This window comes from Myotis davidii, unplaced genomic scaffold (assembly GCF_000327345.1).
Source record: "Myotis davidii unplaced genomic scaffold, ASM32734v1 scaffold427, whole genome shotgun sequence".
Lineage (NCBI taxonomy): Eukaryota > Metazoa > Chordata > Mammalia > Chiroptera > Vespertilionidae > Myotis > Myotis davidii.
Window position 1 is genome coordinate 193,632 of NW_006298051.1, and position 1,500 is coordinate 195,131.

General features: G+C 69.1%; 1 protein-coding gene across 1 annotated transcript in view; it reads right to left on the reverse strand.

Moving 5' to 3' along the window:
• Positions 1–1,106: 1,106 nt before the first annotated feature.
• ARHGEF16 (Rho guanine nucleotide exchange factor 16) overlaps positions 1,107–1,500 on the reverse strand; it is an 11,828-nt gene continuing 11,434 nt past the window's right edge. Inside the window, exon 10 of the mRNA XM_015570510.1 lies at positions 1,107–1,494. Coding sequence (XP_015425996.1) covers positions 1,372–1,494 — 123 coding nt within the window. The 3' untranslated portion in view covers positions 1,107–1,371. The remainder of the gene's footprint in view (positions 1,495–1,500) is intronic.

The window sequence follows — 1,500 nt, forward strand, 5'->3', positions numbered from 1 at the left end:
TTTCCCGCCCGAGGCCCCGGCACTGAGGGTGTGGCCTCAGGCTTTCCACGGTCACTTTCCTCCATTGCCTGGACCGGGCCGGGCAGCGGATGGGCAGTGGCTGGCCCACCCTCCTGGGGTCTCAGTGGAGAGAACATGGGGGTCTGTGGGAGGAGTGGCCCCTTTTGGTCCAGGGTACGGGCAGCTGGGCTCACACAGGATGCTGCCCACTGGCTTCCAGAGACCACGCACACGTGCACGCGCACGCACACACGCACACGCACACACACCTGCGTGCCCACACCACTCCAGGGACAGCAGGGCGTTCACCCAGCTCCCAGGTGGGAAAACCAAGGCCTCTCACTTCCTCCTGTCCAGCCAGTGAGGGCCTGACTGACCCGGCCCCAGGCCACGCCCTCCTAGCCCTGGCCTTGCCCCCTCCCTCACCCCCGTCCCGGGCGGCGTCTGCCCAGACGGCCCTGCTGGGGCTCTGTAGGCCTGCCCTCCTCTAAGGCCACGGAGGTCACCTGGAGGTCTGGGAGCAGTGGCTCCAACGTCCTGGCCCAGGGGACGGGCTCGGAGGTCCACCCCTAGCCCCTCCCCTGGGTGGCCCTTCCCGCCTGGGCCCGCAGCCGACCAGGGCCTTGTTCACGGGACCGTCTGTGCTGAGCCATCTTATCGAGGCGCCCAGGAGGAGGGGCCAGTTGCACCCCTGGCTTTGATGCCGAAGCCGGTGCCCAGTGGGATGTAGCAGACCATCCAAGGACAGCCCTGCCAGCCGAGGCCACAGGAGGGCTGGTAGGGCTCCTGGGAGAGTGGACGGTCCTCGAGCCTGGCCAGGCAGCCGGCAATCCCCCCTCCCCAGCCCTGAGGTCTGCCGGCCTCTCCCGTCTGCAAGTCCCCTCTGGGGCGTCTCTCAGGCTCTGCTGTCCTCACGCCCCCAGACCCACTGGCCTTGCCCAGGACTCTGGCTGGACAGACGAGGGTAAGAATGAGCCTTAGGGGCCGTGAGCGGGCGGCCAGGCGAGTGACTGACCCAGCACAGTGACCGCACACAGGCCAGTCCCCCGCCCTCGGCACCCTGGGGGCTCGTGAGGCCGGTGCGGCTCAGGTGTGCGTGGAAACCGGGTGTTGCACAAGCACTTTAATGTCCCGGGAAGCACAGTCACAGTACATGCCGGCGCCACACGGTCCCTCCCTCCCCACCCTCCTCTCCGGAGGCGGGGTAGCCCCGGGCACGAGGCCTCCTGCGCACACGGGCACGAGCGGGGCAGGAGGTAGACAGTCACACCGTCCCCACAGTTCTCGGGGCCCCTCGCGTCGCCTGTGGCCCAGCTGTGGGGGCACAGGGCAGGGCGGGCTGGCGGGAGTGGGGAAGAGGGCAGTGGCCGGCTACACGTCCGTCTCCACGCGCAGCCGCTCCATCCTGCGCATGTTGCCCTCCACGGCCACGCGGTTGGTGATGCTCTGGACGAAGTCCTCGGGGAACCAGCCCGTCTCTCCGTCCCGCAGCCTCTCGCC